Source organism: Equus caballus, chromosome 5, assembly GCF_041296265.1.
Source record: "Equus caballus isolate H_3958 breed thoroughbred chromosome 5, TB-T2T, whole genome shotgun sequence".
Taxonomy (NCBI): domain Eukaryota; kingdom Metazoa; phylum Chordata; class Mammalia; order Perissodactyla; family Equidae; genus Equus; species Equus caballus.
Window position 1 is genome coordinate 56382614 of NC_091688.1, and position 24028 is coordinate 56406641.

The 24028-nt window shown below is 41.0% G+C and overlaps 1 protein-coding gene and 1 long non-coding RNA gene across 5 annotated transcripts in view; one reads left to right on the forward strand and one right to left on the reverse strand.

Annotated features, from left to right (window-relative positions):
* Positions 1–24028, forward strand: part of SPAG17 (sperm associated antigen 17) — a 209669-nt gene that overhangs the window by 39959 nt on the left and 145682 nt on the right. For all 4 annotated transcript variants that reach the window (XR_011438724.1, XM_001500885.5, XM_023641329.2 and 1 more), the window contains exon 4: positions 21096–21227. Coding sequence is in view for 3 of the 4 variants with exons in the window: in XM_001500885.5 (XP_001500935.1) it covers positions 21096–21227 (132 nt within the window). In the remaining variant the exon portion in view is untranslated. The remainder of the gene's footprint in view (positions 1–21095; positions 21228–24028) is intronic.
* LOC138924098 (uncharacterized) lies at positions 5781–11536 on the reverse strand. The gene is made up of 3 exons (XR_011438725.1): positions 11460–11536; positions 11054–11189; positions 5781–6615 (listed from the first exon to the last, which is right to left on the reverse strand). It is a non-coding gene; the product is annotated as an uncharacterized lncRNA (long non-coding RNA).

A 24028-nucleotide genomic window follows, 5' to 3' on the forward strand; every position in this document is an offset into this window, starting at 1 on the left:
GGGGCAGGAGGCAAACACGGGAGTGAGGAGACTCGTTAGGAGGCCTTTGGGGTATCCAGGTGGAGAGAGAGCGACAGATTCAGGTCTATCAAGAAGGAGGAGTCAGCAGCATGGCGCTGATGGGAGATGTGAGGGAGACGAAGGCATCAGGAGTGACTCCAACGTTCCGGCTTGAGAAACTGAGTGAGAATATCTTCTGATGCAGAGAAAATTGGAGGAGACTAAATTGGGGAGAAGATTGGAAGTACAGTTTGGGATAGGTTAAATTTGGTATGTCTGAGAGATATCTAAGAGGATGTCAAAAAGGAAATCAGATTTTTTAGTCTTTTTCCTTTTTCGCATCCTTCGTGCCTACCTCAGTGCTAGTATGTAGTAAGTCTCGAAGAAGTGTTTGTTATCTGAAAGAATTAATTTGCTAATGAAGGGAGTTACTGGTAAAGTCTACAAGCATTAACAGTGGACCTTTTCAACAATAGGGTTCAATAATACTTCCTGGGTACTAGACATTTTGGTCCTTTCTGTTTTCCCTTTACTGGTTCCATATTGTAAACAGTGATTTTCAAACTGTGGGTGACAACTCAGAGGTTCACAAAGAACTTTAGTTGGTTGCAACTGTGTGTGTGTGTGTGTGGTTTGTGATGTAAATATTTTTCTGCTATAAAAATAGGTCCAAAAGTGTTTGAGAAAACAATGCCCTAGAATCCCTTAAACATCTTTTGTGTTATACTCCTTTTGCGTTTTCCTCTTTTTCAGTCTCTCACCTAACCCCAGACTAAAGGATATAGTGGATACTCATCCCAGCTCGTTCCTCACTCAGCAGACATGTACTGAGTTTCTAGTACATGCTGGACAATGGGATTGAGTTAGACCTGGTCTCTGCTCTCAAGAGCTCATAGTCGATAATTTTGTAAACTATCTGTTTTCTGCTATTTAATGACATTTTAATAACTTGTAGCAAGTCTAAAATAAAGTTATATATTTAATCTCCAGTTGCAATCAAGTCTGTTCTTCATTGAGTCCTGTGGCTGACCTCACTTATTGTTCACAACTTTCAGCTAAGAGGGTAATGGCCCCTGGACAGGGTCTGTTGGAAAAAGGAGAGTGGGAGAAGCACAACGCTCCCCCAAACAGTGAAGGATGCAACAAAGATACAGAAGGCTTGTCTCAAAGGGAGAGAAGGTATAGCTGGAATTGAAGTATGGGAACCATCTTCATGCTTCTATATGTTTTAATGTGACCTCTATTTCTGAAATTCTCTTTCCTCGATCTTCGGTTGCAAAGAAAGAAAAAGAAATAACAAACTTAAGGTGAGAGATTGACTATTAGAAAGAAATTCATTTATATTTATTGAAAAGCTACTGTGCATATTAAACACTTACTGAATAGTAATTTGAATGAGTGAACTTCAGATAGATTTTTATATATTAAAATCCCAACATTCTTCTATTTCACAAACACGATTGGCCCCAAATCCCTCAAACCTTATTAAGTAGCATGATAGTGTAAGTTAACTAAAATATGATATCTATATTGCTTCACAAAATATATAAAAAATCTGTAATTATGAACATGTTATATTTGAAACATAGGAAACCAATCTTACAAAAATTCTTACCCAGAAAAAGTGAAGTTGTTCAATAAACCGCTTCCTTTAAAATTTTGTATTTCAAGTTCATACTTATTTGGGATTACAATGCTCATAACTGTTTGAAATCTATAGAACTCTGGTGGTGAGCAAGGCCAACAGCATGCACTGCGTACTACACCGAACACTCCAAAATGAACAAATTTATCATTATCCTAATTAGCCTTTATCAATAATTTATATGAAAAAAGACAAGCTCACTCCAGGCTCACTCACTCATCAGGAAACCTTTAATTAGATTATTTTCTTCATCAGAAGGAATATCTAATTATTTTAGTTATTCTTGAATCTTATAATATTATCCTTCGTTTATCTCTGGAGCTGCAGAGAAGCAGAACAGAGTCAAATAACACGTGACATAGTCACAGGCCACCACTGCTGAGTCCTATGTCCTTTATGAGGAGCTGGTCTTGTATTGCATTCCCAAAGATTCATTTTAGAAATATCATTGAGAAAAAAAAAAAAGGATAGATCCTATCTGGATTTAATGCAAAGGGCTCATATATTACTTTTTTTGTAACTAATAAAATTTCCCAGACTGACAGCAAATTTCTGATTTGCTTTTCCCCCAGTAAAATGTCTGCTTTGAATTATACAGAAAGAATTCTTCTTTTTGCCAACTTGTTTCAGTTCCCTGTGCAAAACCATCCACAGAACACTGTCAGGGGTTTCCTATTGAGGTTCATTTCAGGATTCCTCCATAACTGGAGGAATACACACACACACACGCGCATACACACACACACACTTTTTTGTCCCTTTTTGTTTGCAGCAAGCAAAAGGAAATGTGTTGGTTTGGTAAGGTTTGTGTATGGTGCTTTCCCTTTCTGAAAGCAGAGACAAGTATTAGTCATCAGACAGAGAAAAGAGTTCCACGGTCTCACCCTGGGGTAGCGTCCTGTTTTATATATGCAGGCCCGCCCTGTGTGTAGGTGGAGTGGGCAATTGCTGTGAGATGTGATTTAAGAGGCGCTGGAAGTCCTGCCTGTCCAAAAAGAGCCCCCATACCCGCCTGTTGAGTTCAGGCACAGTGTCCATAAAACCCTGGTTTAAATGAAGTGAAACTGCATTTTCAGAATGTTAACCCATTATATCCGTTATCCTATCAGCATGCATTTGTTTATTAGAAATAAAAGCTGGACCATTTGTACAGGGAGAGGAGGGGAAGCGGTTAGCAAGGTGTGAGGTTTAGAGTGATGATGCAAGTCACCAGAAGCAATTTCTGCATAACCATGAGTGAGTCTGTTGAAACTAAACCTCTTCTGCATTCATTCATTCATTCAGTCAGTCTTTTTTTAATCAATATTTTATGGAAGATGACATTTTCTGAAACAGGCATGCTCTTCTCTGGGACACTTAAAGAAAAAAAGGATAATAATGACAGCTCACATTTGGAAGGCGCCTTTTTGAGTCCAAAATACTTTCACACACAGTGTCAAATTTGATCCCCAAAGCACCCTTGCGAGGTGGACTTAACATCTTACTACTCTCGTGAGATTGAGTGACTTGCCCCACCCCTGGCAGCAATAATGGCAGAGCCCCGCGTTGGAAGCCAGGCATTCTGACTCCAGATTCAGGGTTCGCTCTGCTACTTCAGGCTCTTCAAGACACAGTTCCCACAGTCAAGGAGCTGCCAGTTAAGTTTAACCCACTTAGTAATTCATTTGAACCAAAGAGCAAGCTCAGGGAGCATTTTCTCTAGTGGTATTACTAAGGATGTGTTTCCCCTTGTCTTAAAGTTTCCAAAAGAACTGTGCCAAACACAGGCTTCTGCAGGCACACATTTGGCCTCCAAAATTTAAGTTTGGTTTTATCAATCATTCACATCATTCTCTGGGGAAAAAAAAAATCCTCCACTTAGAATACTGACCACTTTGCACAAAGTTGTAAATACTAAAAATAAACCAAATTAGATGGGAAAATAAAAATGTGAATTGGCAGAAATTAACTTAGGATTTTCTCTAGAAGCCCTTGGGCTTAGGGGTATTTTGAGTAGATAGAAAGTGGGGGTAGAACATGATCAGGCATTATGCGTGACTGTGGAATCTGGAATTTCTATGTCAAAGCCCATCTACCTTGCTCTGTAACTGAACACACTCACCTCCATTCCTTTAGCTGACGAGCCACAGTTCTGTAGTAACTCCAGCTCATCCCTTTTGAGGCATTATAGAACTTAATTCACTTTATGCTCCTTCCTTGGTAAGTGCAAAATGTAGAGTTGAATAGAATTACGTAAAATTTAAACTTAGATGTTTTCATTTATCAGCCAAGTAAGCCTGTTCAAATGCCGTCTCTTTTCTGAAATCTTCTTGGATTCCCCTAGGCAGAGTTCATCCTGCTGTTGTTATACTGTGGTTGGTTGTTTGTATCTGCCTCCCTCTACTTCGTGTGAATGGCATGAGCATCAGAGGCATGTGTTATTCATCACTAAAACCCCAGTGCTCTAGGCTAGCAATCCCAAGCTATTTTGATAACATATCACGTCAGTTAAAAAAAAATTGAGCGTATATTCCAGGTACGTTATATGTGTATACAGAGAGAGAGAGATAAGTATGCACAAGAATACAAACATATTACAAATATTATAGAACATTCTCAAAAATAACAATTAAAAAGGACAAAATAAAGATAAATATAATCAAGAGTTCTAATGTTTTCCCCCTCCTGGTGGATAATCTTGTGCATGTCCAGTGCATTTGGAGACCAAAGCCAACGATTTCAGCACATTGGCGGAACCTAGTAAATGTTTGTGGCGTGGGTAAACAAATGAACAGTCCCTCTCCTAAGCACATTCTCTTTGGCACATTAGGCACTTCCCAGGACACTAGTCACTTTCTAAATTAGTGAACTAGCGCCATTTGCTTTCCCAGCCTTTGAACACACTGGCTTGGGGAGCGGAAGTTGGCTGGATCTCAGCCCACAGCTGCCCTTCACACGGTGCCCTTGTACAAGGGACAACCCACACGATGTTTGTGAAGGGCTGTGTGATTTGTGTGCCTATTCTCTCATTCAGCACATATTTTATTGATTGTTTACCATTTGCCGATCACAAAGTTAATTCCAGCCTTCAATCTGGAAAACAGATATGGGAATGAGCAATTCTATTACCATATGATAACAAAGAAGCTTTTAAAGGTGCAAGGAGTGCACAGACGATGCCTAAATCTTTCTAAAGTTTTGAGGAAAAGGTTTTAGGAAAATGCCTTGAAGACTGAAAGGGAAGTTTATGGAGTAATGAAGGGGAAAGAGGAATTTTCTGCAAAGGAATCAGCCCATGCAAAATCAAGCAGACAAAAGACAGCACGGCATGACCAAGGGACTCCAAATGGCAGATATCCATGCTGTAAAGGAGGGAAAGTGGAAGGAGATGCCAGGAGAGAGCTGGACAGGTGTGTCAAGGCCAAGTCGTAAAGGGCTCATTGTGCCCTGCTAAGGAGTGTATGGTTTATCCTTCAGGTATGGGAGCCTTTGAGGAATTCTGAGCTGGAAAGTCATATGGAGAGGTGAAGTCATTAGAATCAGCGTGCAGGAAGAATTCTGTGGGCAGGTGGAGGGGTGGCACTGTTAGAAACAAACTGCTGTACAACATTTACATTGTATACATAATTTATTAGCTGTTTTATTATAAAAGCAATACATGTTGATTGTGGAAAATTTAGAAAATGTAAAAAGAGCATATCCCATATACCAATAAGTACTTAAGGAGTATCTGTGGAATATTCCACCATTCAGAGATGTTTGCTTCTTTTTAAAAAATGGGAATTATATCATATAGATTTCTATCACATCCTTTTCACGTATTATCATGTTAGCCTTTTTCTAAATCCATATTCAGAGTCTATATAATAGAAAGCGTGTCTCTAGTCAATAATTCATTAAACCACTCCCCCTTTTGCTAAATTTAGACTGTTTACCAATAGTTATGATCTTGATTGTTTCCTTATGAAAAATTTCAAGAAGTGGAATTACTGAGTCAAAGTATATAAATCTTTTTAAAGCTCTTGACACATATTGTCAAAATGCATTGTGATAATTTGTGCCAATTTACATTCCTTCTAACAGTTCCAGTTTAACCACACCCTCTCCAACATTGCAGCTTTTATCTTAGTCAATTTGATAAACAAAAATTGTAAGGTTGAACATTCAATCATATTTTTATTGGCTATGTTTTGTGAGTATGGAATTCATTAGAGTAAAATGATTATGTAACTTCATTTTCAGATTTCTTCTGATAATGGGAGGGGACCCTCAATTGTCTAAATTCAGAATGGGGAATATTTGCTTTAAGTGATTTCAAAACAGATTGTAGGTGCCGTGAGGGATACAAAGAGGAAGAAGCCCTCATCCAGGCCCTGTATGAGCTCAAGGTGCACTGCCAGTGAAGGGCACTTGTGTAGGACTGCTAACAATGGCACGCCTGCAGGCGGGGCCTCGACGGAAACAAGAACGAGGGCCATGGCCATGGGACTCAGGGAGAAAGATCTCAGATGTGGAAGTATGTGAAGGGTTGGTGCAGGAGGCTCTTTGGTGTGAGCTCTAGCTCTTCCAATTTCTAATCTCTTCTTGTCTCCTTGTGTCAGTGGTTCTCAAAGGAGCATGCCTCAAAATCACCTGGAGAGCTTATTAAAAATGCTTATTCCAGATCCCAGCCACAGTGATGGGGGGCAGGAGCATCTTCAGGACAGTCCAGGAACACACTTTCTGAATAAGCACCTAGGTTCTTCAGAGCCCGCACCTGGAGAAATGCAGCCACACCTGTGACCACATGCTGCTCGTAGGGCCAGGGAAGGGCCCTCCTCCTCAACCATGAACTCTCCATGTGCACGCTGATCGCCCTCGCCACCCACCCAGACTGGACTGTGGCTCCAGTTCTTCTCCCTCCTCCTCACATTCTTCATTTCCTAGTGTTTATCCATCCCTTCGTCCGTCCTTTCATTTTTGTGCACTTGTGCCGGGTCCTGTTCAAGGAGCTGCAGGGACAGAGGTAAACAAGCCATCAAAGCCCCCTGCCTTCAGAATATTTACATTCTCGAATCTGTTGAGTTCCGCCAATGTAACAGTGATCTGGGAAGGGTCAGAAAACGTTCATGGTTCATGCTTTGTTCATTCCCCTGCTCTTCAAGGGAGATGGTACTGCCTGCCTGCCCGGGTCTTTGCCTATAGCCTCTTGGTCTAGACCTCGGGTAAACACACATGCCTCTTGTGCTGGGAGCAAAGGACAGTCAAACAAAGCTGGAAGGGAAGGTACAGAGTGTGAGTTCTGAAGCACACCTTCGAGGGTTCTGAGGTTTGCCACGGGTCACCGAGACATCTCACAAAGCCTGGGTTTTTCGCTACATATAAACGGTCACTGAAGATAAATAAAATGCCAAGACTCACAAGGAGACCGCTATATATCTGATCGTGTCTCTCATCTGTTTAAAACTCTGTGTCTCCTCATTACTTTCAAGATAAAACCCAATTTCCTTTAATATGTTATTCAAGCCCCTGGTGGCCTCACCCCTGGTTACCTCTCCGGTGTCAACTTTCCTCCATTCCTCCCCTTTTCCTGCCCTTCCCCACCACTCCTGCCCCCCAACCTCCTACCACGTGTTCCTAACCACTTTCTACTTTCCTGAAGATGGCACTCTCTCCGGCCTCAGTCCATCTGACTGGGATACTGCCCTTCCTCTGTCTTTCCTCTCCTCCTCCTGTTTCATACCATCTAGTCTCAATCATGGTCACTCCTACTGATCCTTCAAGATTCACTCAGGTGTGACACCTGCAGAAAACCTTTGCTGCCTCTCCCAGTTTGGATGAGGGGCCCTCCCATGGGTGACAGCACCCTGCTCATCTTCATCAATAGGCAGGGCACAGAAAACTGAAGGGCATGCTCAGTGCACATTGCATTCAGCCTCCCACCCTCGACTGAGAGCTCATTTTGGGCAGGGGCATCTGCTTTTGTCTCTGAATCTCCAGTACAGGGAATGTAGTGGGTGTTCTGTAAAAGTGTGATGAATGAATGACGAGGTGGGTTCTTCAAGTATGAGCCAAGTTAATTCACAGCTGAGAATGGCTCCATATCAAGAATTGGATGGTGAAAGGCGGACATCACCAGGATTGCACTACAAGAGCAATCGGTCTCTAGAACAAGTCTCTGAGGAAAGGTGAACAACGTCGCCAATGCACTCTCCAGAGGGCCCCAGTTAACTTAGATTTGATCCGGGCCAATAGGGAAATCCAAGCGTAGGTGAGTCACAACAGTAGAGGCTCTTGGTAGTGGTAAAATTTGTAATCAAGCAGTGTGAAACATGGTTCACTATGGCCATCTGATTTAATTCATTCAGTAATTACTAACTAAGCATCTACTGTGTTCTAGGCTTTGAATTTAGATCAGTGGGAAAAAATAGATAAAAACTGATACCCTTATGGGGCTTACTTTTTAATTAGGAAGGGGAAAGAGTAGAAAAGATAAAGTATGTGTTATATAAGATATTAATAATTGCTATGGAGAAAAGGAGGCATAGAGTGTTGGGGGTGTGGGAAGTGGAGGGAGGGTTACTAATTTAAATATGGTGGCCACAGAAGGCAAAACTCAGAAGGTAATATTTGAATAAACCTGAAGGAGGTGATGGAGCTATGTGGATGTCTGGGGAAGAGCCTCCCAAGCAGGGGAAATAGCGTGTGCAAAAGCTCTGAGGCATATTTGGTAGACACCAAGAAGGCAGTGTGTTGGAAACAAGTGATAGAAAGTAACAAGAGATGGGTTCAGATCATGTAGGAACTGATCTGGAGCCACTGAAAGGATTTGGAGCAAAACCTCCACCAAGCAGTAGATGTGTAGTATTCAGAGTCTGATCCTAAGGAAGTGTGTAAACTGGTGGTCTGTCTCTTAACTCACTGGGATTGCAGTCCAGGACTTCACTGGAGTTCCCTGGAGAAAATATTAGTCAATGCTAGAAGTTAGAAAAGAAAAGCAGATACTACTTTGGTTAGAAGGGCAGACTCTGGTATCACAGTGCTATATTTACAGATCATTACCATAATTTAACACCAATGACCTTGGGCAAGTTACTTCATCTCTGAGCCCCATGAATATTTGTTATTAGGTTACTAGATCCTGAATGTGAGATGAACAACCATGTCAAATGCTTTCTGCTAGAAGGAAGATTAATACTCCTGTTGCCTCTGATAGGACTGGCCCAGAAACTGGGGTGGACATGAGGCTCTGGGAAGGCCATCAGTGGATGAGCTAGAAGGACTGGGGAAAGCAGATCAAGGGATCCAATCAGACTAATGACAGTCTACCACCAAAGCTCTGGCAGTCTCGAGATGGCTCTCCTTGAACTTGGTATCTTAGGGTGACCAACTGTCCTGTGTGCCAGGAACTTTCAGTCTTAGCACTGAAAGTACCAAACCCTGGGAAACTCCTAGGTTGGTCAGCCTAGTGTCAATATGTAAATGACTTTTGCCATAGTTCTTAAACTCAAGGGTATTTCAGAATCCCTTAGAAGGCTTGTTAAAATTTTATACTCCTAGGTTCTTACCTCCAGAGATTGATTTGGTAGTTCTGGGGGTAGATCCCAGGCAATCTATATCTTTAGCCAGGGTCCCAGGGATTCTGATGATGATGATCCACAGGGCACACCAGAGAAACACTTAAGGGAAACTACACGGCATCCATCTGCTCACAAAGGGCTTTCCCAGTAGCCAGTCAAGAGACTCCAACATCCTGTATGCCTCCTTTATGACTACTGAGTCAGAGAGGCTAGGAGAGGAGAGGGAAACTCAGAAAACAAGCCCTTTTTATGGGGCAGATTTGGAATAAATTGAGAGTTAGGAGGCAATAACAGCTTTGAAGAACGCTGTCCACAATCAAGCTAGAGAAACGCTACAACTTTTTGATAGTTGCGGAGGAACAGAGTATTGACGGCAGAAGAGGAGAAGGCTGACACACTGAATACATTCTTTACACAGCAGGACATGAGCAGAAATCCCACTCCAGGCTGTCCTCTGAAATGAGAAGCTTGATGACTCTATATTAAAGTAACAATAATAATGATAAAAAGATTAAGGCAACATAGATGCACATACCTGAGAACAAGGGACTCAGGGGTGAAACTGACAATATGCAGGTTGAATATGTTCATATAAAAGGCCCAAAAAGAAACCAGGTACAAAGCAGTGGCTCTCAAACCTGGAGGACATCAGAATCACCAGAGAACTTGTTAAAGCAGACTGCTGGGCCCACCCCCAAAGTGTGGGATTCAGCAGGTCTGGGCTGGAGCCCAAGAATGTGCATGTCTAGCAAGCTTTCGGGTGACACTGATGCTGCCGGTCTTGGAATCACACCTTGATAGTCATTGGTTTAAAAAAGAACTGGTCTCTATTAATTTGAAGGCATGAATCTCATCACGTTGGTATCAGCTTCATCACCTTCCAACTTCACAAGACAAAAAAATTAAAGCTGGCTTAAGCCAAAGGGAATGTAGTGGCTTGTGTAACTAGAAGTCCAGGCAGGCCTTAGGGTCAGCTTAGTCCACGGGCTCCAGCCCCACTTGCCGCAGGCCTCTTGACTCTTCCTTCGTGGGTGTGGCGGCTTCAGCTTCCCCACGGAGGTGAGACGGCTGCAGTCATCCTTCACACCTCTTCCCAAACTTCTGTCATGACTGAGGAAACCAGATCCAGCAGCCCCAGAAAACCTCTCCTCGCATCCCACTGTCTGAACTAGATCACATGCTCATCCTGAGCTAATCCTAGACAAGAGGGGTTAGGATTATTTCTAGCAAAGGGGCCCACCCATGGAGCTGTTGTTCCCCTGAGGCACATGAGCCCAATGGGAAAGAGATGAATGACTGAAAATAAGTCAGATTCTCCTAGAAAGGAAGCGGGGATGATGGGTGGCACTCAGCAACCTCCGCTCTGGGAGGTGGAACGTGGTACCCAAACCAACTGGTGAGGGACACCTCTGGTGCTGCAGGGTTGGGGTGCAGAAAGTTTGGAGACCAGCTGTTTTCAGATATGTAGGTCAGTCGGTGATTAGCAGGGTCTCAGTCACTGGACTCAGACTGAGGCAGGATTTTAGGAGAATGATTTAGGATTTAAGGAGAAGGAGGCTAGGAAGTGGAGGTGCCTGCTAGCCTGAGTGTCTAAGTTTCTAAGCTATGTGTTCAGGCTAAGCGACAAGAGACAGATGGAGTTCTAGAGGAGGTAAATTTTTGCCTTTACCCTGTTAGGGTTCTTTTGGGCTGGGCCTGAAACCTCAATTGGCACTGAACAGATTAACAGGAGAAAAGCGTACATATTTACATAAGTTTTACACAACGTAGGAGCCCTCATAAGGAAATGAAGACTCTCAAAGAAATGCGGAAACCTACAGCCCTTTCTATTAGGTTGAACACAGAAAGACAATGTGAAAAAGTGGCTCACCTGTGTGGGGAGGCTAAAGGAAGATAAGGTCTGTTCGTACAACATTCTCTCAGTCTCAACTTCTCGTCCTTAATGATGATACTGTCAATTTCCTTCGGGTTCAGGGAGGGCATCTTTCACACGAAAGTTTTTACTCCTGTTTTCATGAAGAAAAGGGAGATTAGAATGCCCCTCTTGCATCCACTGTTTTTTAAGTCCCTTTAGCTCAAGATAATCCTTACACCAAAGTGGTATATTTTGGGGTGGCATAGTCTGCCACCCATCGGAGCAACTAGGACTGAGGTTTTGACTAGATCTCCACTAGGTCTCAGGGTAAAAAGGAAGCTCAACTATTTAAAGTGGAGGCACCAGGTAAGGACAAAACTAGTAAGAGTATTTAACTATCAAGAGTACTTAAACATAAAACCTTGGGCTACAAAGCTGTACATCCTCCCAGCTGGAATAGGGATTGGGCATGGAGACTGGGGAGGGGCTCGGGCACTAGATGGGAGTCCAGCAGCTCCAGCTAAGGGGTGAAAAGGCCGATTGTGAGGCCACAGAGGATGGTAATGAGGAGCAGGACTCTGGAACCAGATAGCCTGGGTTCAAATCCTATGACTACTCCTTCGTTGCTGTGTGATTGCCAGGCCTCAGTTTCTTTGTCTATACAATGAGGTGATGAGTACCCACCTCAAAGGGAAGGGGAGAGTTAGACCAGTTACAATATCTAAAGTACTATCCTGAGATTATTTTAGAGCAGCTGTTAGAACAATCCGTGTCTGGTGTGTAGGTGTGTGCTGTGTAGCCATTCGTGTGTCCGTACTCTGAACACCTACCTCTCTTTGCAGTCTACTCCTAAAGCTTTGTAATTGTAGCAGTAAACATTTGAGAACGCTTACCTTCCAGTCAAACGAAAAATGACTCTAAAGACACCGTTCTTACATTTACTGAATGAATGAATACACTATATGTCTACATATGAGTGGATTCTGGGAGAGGATTTAGAAAGATGAATCAGATATGGGCCTGACCTTCCGAGTTACTGGAGAAGACAAACCCCACACACAAATAATTCCAATACAAGAGAGCTAAGTAAAGATCCAAAAAATTTGTAGGGTTGTTCCATTATAGCTTTTACTACAAGCTGAAAGAACCAAGAATGACTTCAGAAGAATGGGGGCATCTTGGGACTGAGGAAAAGATCTTGATCTACAAAAAAAGATCGCAATGAGGATAGAATTATGTGTTCCTAATACACACCTGAAGCTAATGCCCATCCGAACTTTCTATATCATGCTTCCATATAGTATCACATTCAGCTTCATGTGCCTTTACATATTTTGCAGGTATATGAAAAACAAGCACTCCTTAATGAAAAAGGAAAGCTTTGCTTTTTACTTCTTTGGGAGAGTAATCCCAGAAAAAACAGAGTCCTGTGCTTTTTGACATGTGCACATTGGATGTTCAAAATATACATCTCCTTTGGGACATTCATCACATTTCAAATTATACACGTCTATTAAAGCATAGATCTGTTCTACCTTCCACATATTTGTTATTGCTGCTTCTGAAACTTCCTTACAGCCCCAAAGAGGTCTTAATCCCTGTCAAATGTTATTATGTTACCGACTTTTATGTAGTCTTGAAAGGGGTTGTTTATTTAGTTTCAGTGACTCCTTGTTACTGCCAAATATTATTTCATTTCAGCACAGATGTAAGGAGTCCAATGACTGGAATTATTTTACAGCCCTGACATTGTCGAGAGATGGATACCAGTTTAATTATGGACAGCTGAAAATGATCTAGGAGTCACCTGCTACGGATATTTATCGTCATTATGAACTTCTCACCAAGCTGTGGTCTGAGCTCCTTCATGACGTTCCATTTGCGTTAGATGGACTGTATGGTCTATATGGAGCCTATATCTTCAGGCACCTTTAAATTTATGTATAGACAGCTTACTATTGCTTGATTATTTTCTTTTCCTCTGCTCAAAGTGAGAAAATATGTTTCAGTCATTGCCATCCTTTTTCTTTCCCCTTTTCCTGTCTCTCCCCATTGCCTGCTCTCACTGCTAAGTTATCCTTCCAGCTGTTTTTCCAATTATGCCTCATTGGAAATTATTCATTACTTAAAGAATGTGAATTGGATAGACCAGACATATAAGGAATCAAGTAATGCAATGACTGCAATATAATCGGCACTCAGTAAATGCAGAAGGAATGAAAGAAGGAAGAGAGTGGAGGAAACAGGAAAAGGAGGCTGTGGAATTGCAGAACATTCTTCATATAATTCCTCCATCTCACATTTTAGAAGAAATGAAGATTAGCAAACTTCCTTCTTCTCTGCTCCTCCCATTATACACTGCACCGTAACAAAATACATTTTTACACCTTCTCTTTTTATCTCTGCTTTCCCTAAATGGATCTTGATTTGTCCTTGTCAGAGTAGAGGAGGAGTTAAATGAAAGGAGAAGCCACAGTTGCCATGAGCTGATAATAAATTAAGGTGACTGTCTTGCCTGCCCAAAATGCGCTTCCTTCCATTACTTTTCTCTTTCCCCTAACCTGAGCAGTAGGGCCTTTAAGAATTCCAATTTTGTCCTGGAAGTAAGAATAATAACAGTAAGAGCTAATTTTATTGAGTGCATATATCATTCACCATGCTGAGTCTTTCTATGCTTTATTTTATTCAATTCTCAATACAGTCTTAGGCTATCAGCACTATTCGTGTTCTCTTTCTGTGGATCAATGGTTCTCAGCCAGGGACGGTTTTATCCCCCAGGGGACATTTGGCAATGTCTGGAGGTGCTTTTGGTTGTCACAGCTGGATAGAAGCCAGGGATGCGCTACACATCCTGTAATACACAGAAAAACCTCCTACAACAAAGAATTACCTGGCTCAAAATATCAGTAGTGCCACTGTTGAGAAACCCTGTTGTTGATTAAAAAGCTGGGGTTTAAAAGGGTTAAGTAACTGGCCCGAGGCTCCCCAGTGGTACTTGAGAAGGCTGGAATACAAACACAGCCTGTGTCTTTGCATTATGTTGCACATAAGTGGTTATGGCTTCAGCTGCTGGTTCACCATCCCTTGTACAAAAGGAGCTAAAATTCCCAGCAGGAGTCTTTTCAAGTGAGGGAATCTCCATGTAAGTGGGCCTTTTCAGTCATTTGCAAATCACCTGCTCTTCCATCTTTTCATCAAATGTGCAGAGTCAGGCCCACCTAAAGCAGCCCTTCATTCGAAATATTGAAAATTTTGTAAAATATGCACACGTGCATGTGACCACACACACACACGCAAACACACACACACACACTGGGGTAATAGTTCCTCTGACTTTTTAACGCTATAAGCAGATATGACATATATAAGATAAAAGCAGAATGAATAAGCGAATAATGATGCTACCTAAGCAACAAACTTTGGAGATGGCACATATAGTTATACAGTTTTTTTGATAAATAAATTATACATATTTAATTTGACATGTATTTAATGGTAAACATTAAACCTTGCATTCTACCAGATAATTAGGTAGAAATGGTAACTACTCAGCTGTGTTACGTTTAATGTGCCAATCAAAAATTTTAGTATTCTACTTCTCTTTTTATTAATTCTTCAATATCCACAATCTCAATTTTGACAGAGCTTTTAGATACTGCATATCTTTTAATACTCTTAATCATCCCCAAAGGCAGCTGCACACATAAACACACTTACTCTTGTGCACACATGCACACACACACGCACATACACATGCACATGTACACACAGACATGTATATGCACACAGTCACACACACGTGCACACACTGAGACAAGTCTCAGGCCCCTTCCCCCTAGCAAATTGCCCTTTGCCTCTATTCCTCTTTCACGATGCAGAGCTGCTGTCTCACCCTTTTTCTGCCCCACCCAGCCACCCACTCATTCACCCTCTCTGATGCTTCTCCTCTGACCCTGATCCAGGGGCATTTCCATTCCCCCTTCAGATCCGTTCCCCTGAATGACCTAGTTCGGGAGTACAACAGTAACTCCAGGCAGTGGCCCCCGAGTGTGGGCACATGGGGAACTAGTCAGGGCCACGGTGCTGCTGTCAGACTCCAGGCCTCTGAGCACCAGAACGGCTGAAACTGTATTTACCTTCAGAGTCAGCCTTAGGCACTGTGAGTTTTCAGGTTGGAGACAACAGCTACCTCCCACCCTAAATTCTAAACCGCCACACCTATTACTTATTGCTTGAAATTATTTCATCAGTTGCTAATCCCTTTTATACTATAACTAAGGGATAAAATCTTAAAATACAGCTGACACCCTGGTATAAATAAACTTCATTCAAAGTGAGTTACCAAGTTAAATCTTTTCTATTTTAGTGGCAGAAGGGCTTTAGAAAGCAAAAAGGCACTGGGTACCCAGGAGGAGGAGGCGTGCAGCAGAGGAGAAGGGGGGACACAAAAAAGCCAGAAGCAAACTTTTGCTCGAGAAACAAAAGTATCTTTCCTGTTTTTGCCCCAGACCAGCCCTGTATATCTTCACCCATGCCAGGGCAAATGTCTTGAGTGGCCAGAAACAAATATCTCAGCGTGGAAGCCATAGATTTTCATTACCTTTTATCTTGAGCACAGTGTAAACTTGAGTACCCTATTATTATTTAATCAATGTGTGTAAGCATTTCCTACGTTGATAAAATTTGCCAAAGATGGTGCCAAATAGGATATCTTTCCTTTTGGTTTTGGAGTAAAATCAAAGGGACAAAGTGATGGGATGAATAAGTCAACATTATTTTAAATGAGATTCTATGTTCACTTTTCACTGTAGCCACTGGCTACATGTGGCTATTTCAACTTTAATTATAATCAAATTAAAATTCATTTTAATCAATTAAAAAATAAATTAAAAATTCAATTCCTCAGTCACACTAGCAATATTCAAGTTCTCGATCAGCACGTATGGCTGGTGCCTACTATATTGCACAGTGCAGATAAAGAACATTTCTGTCATCACAGAAAGGTCTATCAGCGTTGTTGTAGACAAAGACAGAAAAGTTGGAGAATACCCAGGGTTAGTGTGGCGGGTGGGGAAACAGACCCTGTCAATAGTGGTAGTGGAAACAAAAAATGCCACTAACTTTTCAAATATCAATTTGGAAGTATCCATAAATATTTAAAATACACAGGCACTTAAGAGAATTAAAAAACTGAAATTGCGTAAATGTCCATCAGTAGGAAACTGGTTAAATAAATGACCAAACACCCATGCACTAGAAGGCTATGCAAATAATTTAAAAATACACAAGCAATACATATCATCAAAGAAAGTTGTGCTAGATGACTTTGGATGTAAAAACACAAAGCACTTGACAATATGAAAGCATAATCCTATTTGTATTAAAATATAAAAGGATATACATATTTATGTTTGTATATGTATAGGAAATTATGTAAGGATACACAAGAATTCGTTAACAGTGGTTACCTTTGGAAAGAGGGAATGGTGGAGGGGACTGGGGAAGCATTTTCTTTTCGTTGCACATCCTTGTGGTAGTATTTGGATTTTTTACCAAGATGAAGAACTATTGCACTTAATCAGTCATATATTAAGGAAATGAGCTACTCAGCAGAATGTCATGCCAAATAAATGAATACGTACATACATACATATGTACGAGTTACATCTTCTGTGTGTCGAAAACCTGTTTGCTCAGCCATGTGCCAGTCTGGACTGAGTCAAGTTTATGGATTCTGCTCCTGTTCTCTGAGGTCTTTACATAGCCAAACCAACCCTAAGTCATTGACCCAAGGATGAGGGTTAAATATGCAGTCACATCCTGTGCGTTATTACAGCCACTGTAACAAACACCATGGACCCCCAAGGAGGGTCCTGAAACCAAAAGATTTTTTTTTTTAGAACTTGTAGCTATTGGAGTTCCTGGAGGGAAAGTCTTTCCTCAGCCCATCCCTCTCCCATCACCCCTCCCTCCTCTGCCCTACACAAGCACACCTTTTCCCCTCCTCCCCCACCTTCTTTCCCTGGCCTGTTCCAGGCAAGAGAAATGCAGATCCAAAATCTCTACCTTTCCTCAGAACTCACCTGGATTGAACATGCAGCAAGTTAAGCAATGATTCAAGCTCCTCCATATGCCTCCTTGTGAGCACAGCAGAGAAACCAGGCAGCAGACCTTATGGAAGTTCTATCTGTCTATGTATCTATCTATGTATCTACCTATCAATTTATCTATCTATCTATCTATCTATCATGTGTGCATACACACATATGCATGTATGCGTATCTGTTTATATGTGTGTATGTATACACACACTAGCACACATGCATACATTTGGTTTCCATGGGAATCTGTGGAGCAATTCTAAGTGTTTGTTCAGGCAGATGCTGTGCTTAATACTTATGTGGGGAGGAACCACACAGAGGAGGGGTGGAAGAAGGGAAGGGAGGGCACTGGTGTCTGTGGGTGGGCCTGATCTCCAGGCAAGGAAAGAATTTGGCTCATTGGTTATATTTTTGTTGGATTAGATCATTAGACGGTAAACATGGCATAAGTCTTTGAGCTAGGTCAGTGATAAAGAGGGAATTGTTTTTATTTCTTTGTGTGCTCAGAATCACAAACTTCCTAAAAGAGAAAGGTATCCACCTTCAAAATAAGATCTTCACACTTCTACAGACTTGCCTTCCTGCTCAGCCGCACCCTTTGAAGCTAAACCCCCTCCTACACCAGACTTTCCCAGAACCGAACACCTCTGATAGCTCAGCCCGGACCTCCCCTTGGCCCTGGCAGGCCCCACAGTCTGGCCTGAGTAGGTCCAGGGGGTGCATACAGGCCTCACCTGGCAACACTTTTTCTCCATTTTAATGAGTCTCGTTTGCCCATAAGACTCATTTTTAAAAGTTCTGACTTATGCCAGTCTCATTTATTTGGCAATTTGGCTTGATGAATACCCAGATTTTAACCCACTTAGGACTGTTTTTCTGCCTCGTTCTGGAGTTAGGTTTTTGACTAATTACCCCCTAACCCGAATCAGCTCACCGCCTCCACTTTCTCTTATATCCCTCATCCTCCCCATACCGCCAGTCCTTCTCAGCTTGCCTCCCAGCATACCCAGACACAGACACAGATACACACACACATGCACAGACATGCACACAGACACACATACATGCGGGCACGTTGACTAGATACTGGACAAGTAACCCTTACACTGCCGGAAGGTTGAAGGTTTGATGATTATTTCAATTACTACAAGTAAGGCAAGAGATGGGAAAGACTTTCTGCAATGTTATGTGAAAAGTTGCATTTCCTCTTAAATTCTGTTTCTTCTTCCATCTTTTTTCTTCCCTCAAAGACTTATCCTTCAAAGAAAGGTCCTCCAAGGATTTGTTTTACATCTGAGACGAAATGGCTGACTCCTGATTGGGTGAAATTGTGAATTACGGAGTGTGAGAAAAAAACAATTTCAGTAGAAATTAATTTGTAAACATCGTTCTTTTTCTGCCTCTCCTGGGGATGACCCACATACCACAAAAATTTTCAGTCTCAGATTTTGAGTTCAGCAGGACTTTCACTTTCATTAGTTATCCCAAGGATCCTCACTATCATTCCCTTTGGAGGAAGTAGAAAGAAAGCGGCTTGTGTGGGAGTCAAGTCTCCTCAGAGGAACCCTGGGAAAGGACGAGCAGGCCTGGATTCGGCCATTGCTTGTGGTGCCACGTGCACTGCCTTCTTCAGGAATATTGGTGGGCATCGTGAGTCTGGGTTGTTCTGGGAGGAAGGAGTGTCCCCTGGGCCCTGCTCAATGCTGCCCTGTCCTGCCACGGCTCTTCCCTGCTCTGTGTCCACGTGTCACAAGAACACGGGTGCCCAGGAATGCCGGTGACACTCCTCACCACTGATCTCCCCATTTCACAGTGGTATCGTTATTTCGATGCTGTGCTAGGTATTTGTTTTAAACCCAGCTCTCTACAGACCATTTTAGATGGACCAGAAATAAATTTTATGGCCTGCGAAATACCTTTCTCTCGGGATGTTTTGTTGTGCTTTGAGTACATTTTAACACAGTGAGGTCACATTCACAGACTCATAGAGACATGGGATAGAAAGCAACTCCAGAGACATCCCATCCATCACCATGACGCCAGGCAGGCTTCTCCCAGCCACCCCAGACATAGGTAAATATCCTGTTTTCACAGGTCATCAGGAAAAGAGACTCCACACCACTCTTGAGTAGCCTGTTCCAGAGCTGACTCCCCTTCAACACTGTCATTATATTTGTATCAGAGAGAAACGCGCCATCCTAGACTGCTGTAAGCTTCAAACCCAAACTTGTATATTTTGAACTACATGTCACAGAGCAGCTCAATTGTCAGCACACTATTGAGCTCGTATTGAAAAATGCCATTTCAAACCAAATATGTCTACCCTCGGGGTTGGACACAATCGGACAGCTTTTATTTTATAGTAAACATGTGACTGTCCACCCTTAGGATTCCCTCCCCTCTTGAATCTGGTCACAATGAAATGTTGAGGTTCTGCAGATGTACCCTTATGTGTTCCTGCTCCCAGACATCGCAGCTGTCACGCCCCTCTCCCTAAATCCTGTTAGCAGGAGCAGAACCACCGTAGAAAGCAAAGAGCTCTGTTTCATGGAGGGTGTTCACTTAGAGACACACAAAGCTTTCTGACACTAAGTTTTTTCCTTTGGTTTTTAGAAACAGCCGCTTTAAAGGAGTTCTTTTCCTGGCTTTTCCCTTCTGCGAGGCAATGCAGGAAACCCCGATGCGGTTTCTAAGAGGTCCAGTTACGTTTTGGCATATGATGATCCACAGGGCCTTCTGCAGTTAGAAGGAAAATAGCCGTCTCCCTTTCTTTCAGCTATTTCCCTTGGCAAAGTGGAAAGTCATAAGGAACTGGATCGGTCAGGAAAGCCCTGACCAAGAGCTGGTATGAACCTCAGACAAGACGGAGCTCGATGAGATGCAGTGTGCGCCGTCATTGTCTGAGACGGAGGGTCTGAAATTGACACCATATGCGCCCAGAGGAGTAATTGCTCCAAGGGGGAAGAAAAGCAACATGTCAGAGCATTTTAGTAACACCTAATCCATCCCAAGGTTATAAATAAATCTGATGCTTGCTTAAAAACAAAAGACGAAAAATACTTTGACTAGATTACTTTGTGACAGTGCTTCCGGCAGAGGTGAACTTTATCAGGGAGACAACTTGAATAAAGAGAAACACGTAACAACTTTTTATGGCATATTTTACGTGATTTTATTTTTTTTGCAGTAAATAAAGTGGTTATAGGGCTCCAAGGAAAAGGGCCCAGATGTTAGAGAGTTGTGTGAAATTTAGGGGAAACAAGCTGTAAAAAGCACAGTCATAAAACAGGCTGTCAGTGCCACACATCTGGACAATACAGCTGTATGTTCCTAGTGGCTGTCGTCACCCAAAGAAAACTCAATAACCTTATTTCACCCCAATTAGGCTGCATACCAACAGGATCAACATTAAATTGCAAGGGGAGGGGAGCAACATTCGTATGGCGCCTCTGTGTCAAGCAGCTTTTATCTTTCATTTGAATTTGGTCACCAAGAAATAAAAGACTGCTAACATAGCCATTTCCATTATTATAAAACCCTATTTAATTTATAACATCCTCATAAGTCAAATTTTGACAGTTTAGACTATTGGCTGTGCCAAACAATAGACTTTCTGTAGCGTGAAACTGACCTATCCGCCATCCTAAATGGAGCCCTGCCTGTCTCTCCTCTACCCTTTTTTGGGAGTCTGAGTCTAGCATTATTGTGGGAAGCACTCCGCCTTATTGGAAAAAGAAGTGCATTTTCAGACAACCCAGTTTTTGTAAAGTGGAGGATAAATGTCCCTCTCCATGGCCTTGGGGCATTTTTCTCTAATTTTTTTGGCCAGCAATGAGCCACTTTTGCAGTAAGACAAATATTACAAAACTGAAACACCATTTCATCTTTTCATCACTGACAGACCGTGCCAAAGGTTATAAAATGCCACTTTTCCTAATAATTGTGTTTCTTCATAGGTGTTAATAGCAACAAAGGCAATTATGGACAGTGGAGAGAAATTAACCTTACCGCTGATAGGGAAACTCTTGAAATATCAGCTTCTCCAGATTAAATATAAGGACCAACAGCGACGGGAAAGCGAAAAGAAGGTACCGTACGATGGTGGGTTTTCTAAAGAGGGCAGGCAGCAAATGAGACGGAGCCAGGCTTCTCCACGGGCACTTCCTCTCTTCATAAGCCTGCCATTAAGCGTTACCTAGCACATGGAGCTGTCGCCTCAACTTCTGAGGGAAAAGGCTATCCAAAGACCTATTGGAGGAATTATATTTTCTCAAAGACCCATTAAAAATAAGTTCCCTTATGCAGAAATATGACAATACTCCGGGCGTGCGCCTGAGGTTGTTTTATAGTCATCTATTTGTATTCTAGTAACAAAGAAAGGAACCACGGAAGGACAGAGAGTCAGGAGAAGTAAATATAAAAAGGCAAAAAAAGCCTGCAAAGTCAGGGTCTAACTATTTAAAAGATTTTATATGATATTCGATAGGAGTGCCTATTAAAATAATAGGCTACATCTGCACCTTTATAATGATCTGAATATTTCAGCAGCAATCCATCACTTCTACTCCCATATTATATGTCTGATTGTTTCTTCACATGTAGATTTTTCATTTAATTTGCCTATGGAAATCAATTTGTATTTTCCAAAGAATCATATTTTCATCTGAGAAGATATTTTAAATACTTTTAACAAAATGATGCCAGGTTCAAATCTATTTGCTATTTTCATTACTCAAAATAAGAGATGTTTTTCTTATTCTCCAAATCATGCTGAATTATTTTTGGAAAGCCAAATGCTTCTGTATGTACACGTGTAATATATGTGTGTGCACGTGTATATATAAAATGGATTGACATGTAATTGATTTCTTTATGCTCCTAAGTGGGAGAGGCAAAATCAATTCATGGAAGAAGAAAGAAAAAAAGTGAACATTTCCCAATAATACCTTCTTTGCCTTTGCAAGACCCCCAAATCTGGCTTCCTATTTGAATTGGACTCTTGACAGGATAATTGTAGAAAAAAAAAATAATGCCACCTTATATTTGTAACATTGGGCTTTATGTTTTTCAAAAAGATTCCCCATATAGTGTCTTATTAGGGTGGCACATATTGTCCCTAGTAAAATTCTGCTCTTATGAACACAGTGGAGGGTATAGTTTTCCATCTATTAAATCTCTTTCCATCATGTACAGGAGATTTGTACCTTAAGAAACACTCAGAGAAGTTAAGACTTGGCAGAAGGAAAATTGGAAAATTTGAAACCAGTATAGAAACATGTTTTCTTGCCTGTTTAAATTCCAATGTCATATGGGAATCTGAATTATAAAAAGTAGACTGCGAGTCCTGTGACAATTCCTGCTGCTTTGTGCTTCCCCATAGCACCTACAGATATATCTAATGTGCTAAAGAATATAAATTTACTTGTTTGCCACTTATTTTAAGTCAGTAAATATTTGTAATAGTGGTAGTTTTTAGATTCAGTGAACAAATTTTAAGTAACAATAAATGGAATATCCTGGAAGCTCAGGAAAAGTTTTTAAAGCTAGCAACGATATAAAAATATTTCTGTACTGTTATTTTGCTAAGCGTTTCTTTGAAATGTGAACTATAATAATAAGTTATGAGATTCTAAAGATACAGAAATAATCTTTAATTTATTTCTTGAAAATTCAAGAGTCCTAAAGAATTGGGGCTTGAATTTTATACATATGTTTTTATATATAAATATATAAAATATATATTTATATTATATATAATAAATTTATATATAATAAATTTTATATATATATAAAAGTAATAGATGTGTAAGAGAACTCTTTGAGCAATTAAGAGCCAACAATTACATAATTTAATCTGATGTCTTCATTAGATTGGGTTCCCAAAACACCAGCCCCAAATCTCTGAGTTGCAACCATGAGTAAGTGCTAAATAAATTGATGAAAACTGATTGGAAAGGAGTGTGTTCCAGAAAATGCTCTTGGTAAAGGCAAGATTAAGAGAGTTGTTAGAAGGATGATATAATCTATGTTCATTCGGCAATACTGCCCAGCGGGTCAGTTGGAACAATTGAGGTTAATGCGTGTCAGCCAGGGAGTTTGGCAGAAAGCAAAGTAAGTATAAAGTGTGTAAAACTGACACCAGGCTGTGGGTTAGAAAAAGAAAAAAGAAGAGGACTTTACCCAATTGCTTCCTCTTTCCTGAACTCAGAGTGAGATTCTGAGATTCTTACAAGGGGAGTGACTGTCTCTTTGGTTTTCTAACATCAACATGAAATCTATGTAGATGTTTTCTTTCAAATGTTAATTATATTGCTTACATCTATACCACTCAAAGAGTGTTTTGTACTTCTGTGTTGAATTTTCAGAAGTTGTATTTTTAACAATGGATTCTTAAAAAATATCCATAACAGTAATTATTGAAAATATTAGGGAGAAGCTGTGGACAAAAATAACTAATATAATTAGGTCCTTGTCCTTTTTCCCCATTTGTTTAAATGTAATATATCACTATATATTGATCCTGTTTTAATTAATCAAAACTATTCTTAAAGATAAGTGGTAAATAATCTAGTTTCAATTGCCAAATATGGTAAAAATATAATTATTTCCATTAATTTTAATAATTTATAACACTTTAGTCTGGGCTACGCTTAACACTGCATTTGCATTGTCCATGAAGAAAATAATACAAGGAAAGATATTTCTTAGAAGAACAGTTTTGAAGCCTTTAGCACATGAATTTCTGGCATGCAAATGCCTGCCTCTAATTGTAAATAAATTGTGTATATTTGAAAACGTTTATCCATTTGGAAACACTTTGTTGATTAGTTCCAAATATACATATCATGAAGAAAATGCTCTGTATTTCTACACATATATTTTAGCATTT